General features: G+C 41.2%; 1 protein-coding gene across 1 annotated transcript; it reads right to left on the reverse strand.

The window, feature by feature from the left end:
- Window positions 1–902: 902 nt before the first annotated feature.
- On the reverse strand, window positions 903–1,798 carry TAS2R1 (taste 2 receptor member 1; the record flags this gene model as incomplete). Its single annotated transcript, XM_082651409.1, is given in 4 exon segments — window positions 903–1,184; window positions 1,188–1,300; window positions 1,303–1,516; window positions 1,520–1,798. Coding segments are annotated over 4 exon segments (888 nt in total).
- Window positions 1,799–2,398: the final 600 nt, after the last annotated feature.

Raw genomic sequence — 2,398 nt, forward strand, 5'->3', positions numbered from 1 at the left:
AATGCATTTGTGACTTCAAGCAGATGGAGATACCTCCAGCCCACCCACCTACTGATGTCACTTCATGGAGAAGACATGCAATGTGATAGGAGCTCCAAATTGCCACCATCAGTTGAAAGGGTCCCAAAGCTGAGAACACAAGTGCAAAGTGAAATATATTTGCAAGCTATTGTCTGTTCAGTGTGTCCAATTAGGGGAAATGGAAAATGAGAGTTCAGCCCTTGATTTCTCTTCCTCTTCTATCTGTCTGCCTTTTTACCAGTTGATGGGACACGTCACCATGGCATCTAGGATCTTGGCACCATGGAGCAGGTGAGCCTGCTTACAAGGACAGAGAAAGACAGCCTGTCCTCAGCTTCCTCTCTGATCTGATGAGGAAAAATTGTTCTATTGTCTGTGACTCTAACAAATAGTGCAGAAATAATATCCAGGTAGACAAGAAATGAGCAATCAGTGCTTCCAGCCAGGATAAATCATCTAAGACCAGGCATCAGACACACAGGGTCCCCACGACATTCGTGCATCTTTCTGCTATCACAAGTTCAAACATGTGCTTCCCTTTTTCTTTAAACTTTTTATTTTGAGATGATTGTAGACTCGCATGCAGTCATAAGAAATAATACAGAAAGATCCCTGTACCACTTACCCAGTCTTCAACAGTTAGGTAACATCTGGCAAAGGTACTGACATTGATGTAATCCAGCAACATGCATTATGCTTTGAAAATCAGTGTAACCCTTTGAAAAAGGAAAGAATCCATAAAAATGTCTCAGGTTGGACAAATAATCTTTAGATGATGTTTTGTATATTTATGAACAGACTTCTTCGTTTGTTTAGGGAGGCATGGCAGGCACTGTTAACTCACTGAACTGCCAGTGTTTTGACTGGATCAAAGTTCTCTCTCACTGACAGCACTTTCTGTGGAGGAGCAATTTCTTTGCATTTTGTTTCATTTTAGGATTTCCTAAAATTAAGGTAATAGAGTGTCCAGAGTGGTATGAACCAACCCGCAAGATGCAGAACAGAAATATGAAGCTTCTAAAGTTGAAAATTTGAGAAAAGAGCAAAGCAGCTGTCATGGAGTGGCAGAGATAGAGGACCAGAAAGGACAGGATGGAGGGACGAGTGCTGATGTGCACGCATGTGCGAGGGTTCCTGGGGCCTGTTGCTGTGTTTCTCATCTGTCAGGTGTGTCTCCCCAGAGAAAATATCAAGAGCAGAGAAGAAATAAGGAAGATAAGTAATGGCAATGAGAACTCAGCAAAAAGAAAGGCAAACTGTAAAGCACGTATTTCTTTGCTTGGGTGGTTGCATTTGGGGAGAAAAGGCCCAGGAAGTGTTCTTTGGAAAATATCCACCTATGTTTGCTGTGGAAAACATCCATGCTAGATGCATATAGCGGGGACTCAAGTATCAGCCAAGGAACCAACTTGGATATCCTCATCTTCAAGCGGAAGTGTGGGTGAGCAATGGTGGCAATCTTGGCACAGTAGAAAAGGCTGAGCCATGTGGCAAATCAAAGTCCCGATTCATTTATAAATGTGAGAATTACGAACTTCTCAGCAAGCTGAGGGAATTCAATCAAGGAAAGAACAGCCAGGTTAACGTAGAAGATGGCTAGTTGCAGACAAATCCTGGAAATCGCCAGGCAGGAAACAAGGAGATCCAATGGAATCATCTTTCTCTGCTTGATCAAGTGAATGCCATTCACAACCACAATGATGCCATTTACTAAAACCCCAAAGAGAAATTTTATCACTGCCAAACAAAGGTGGCTAATGAGGTAAGACTCCAGCATTTCGAGAAGAAAAAATCACCTACTGTAAAAAAATGATATAGTTATAGATTTTTGGACAGTTTGGATTATTCAAGTTTTCTATTTTTCTTCAACTAGATTAAAATCCCTTTGGAGGACATGACTCTTAACAATAAAGGTAATGAGGTAACAATGTGGTAGACATTTGTTTGTATCACTGTTTTCTCAATTTAGTTCTGAGGCAGTAAAATAAGAAAGAGACTCTAGCAACAATTTGCTTCTTAATGATGGTGTTCGCATTTTCCAGGTCTACTTAGCTTTCAACTTCATCACAAGCAAATGGTGGAATCACCTTCAAGGCTGGGAGAAGGGCTCCTCCACTATATAAGCAGTGGAAGTTTCTCAGTCCTTCATCTCTACCATGAATATTTAATTGTGCCTGCAGGTGTGATTCTACTTAACATTTGTGAGTCTTCCTTTTTTTTTTTTAACATCTTTAGTAGAGTATAATTACTTTACAAAGGTGTGTTAGTTTCTGCTGTATAACAAAGTGAGTCAGCTATACGTATACATGTATCCCCATATCCCCTCCCTCTTGCGTCTCCCTCCCACCCTCCCTATCCCACCCCTCTAGGTGGTCAC

The sequence above is a fragment of the Grampus griseus genome (assembly GCF_964374135.1).
Source record: "Grampus griseus genome assembly, chromosome: 3".
NCBI classification, from domain to species: domain Eukaryota; kingdom Metazoa; phylum Chordata; class Mammalia; order Artiodactyla; family Delphinidae; genus Grampus; species Grampus griseus.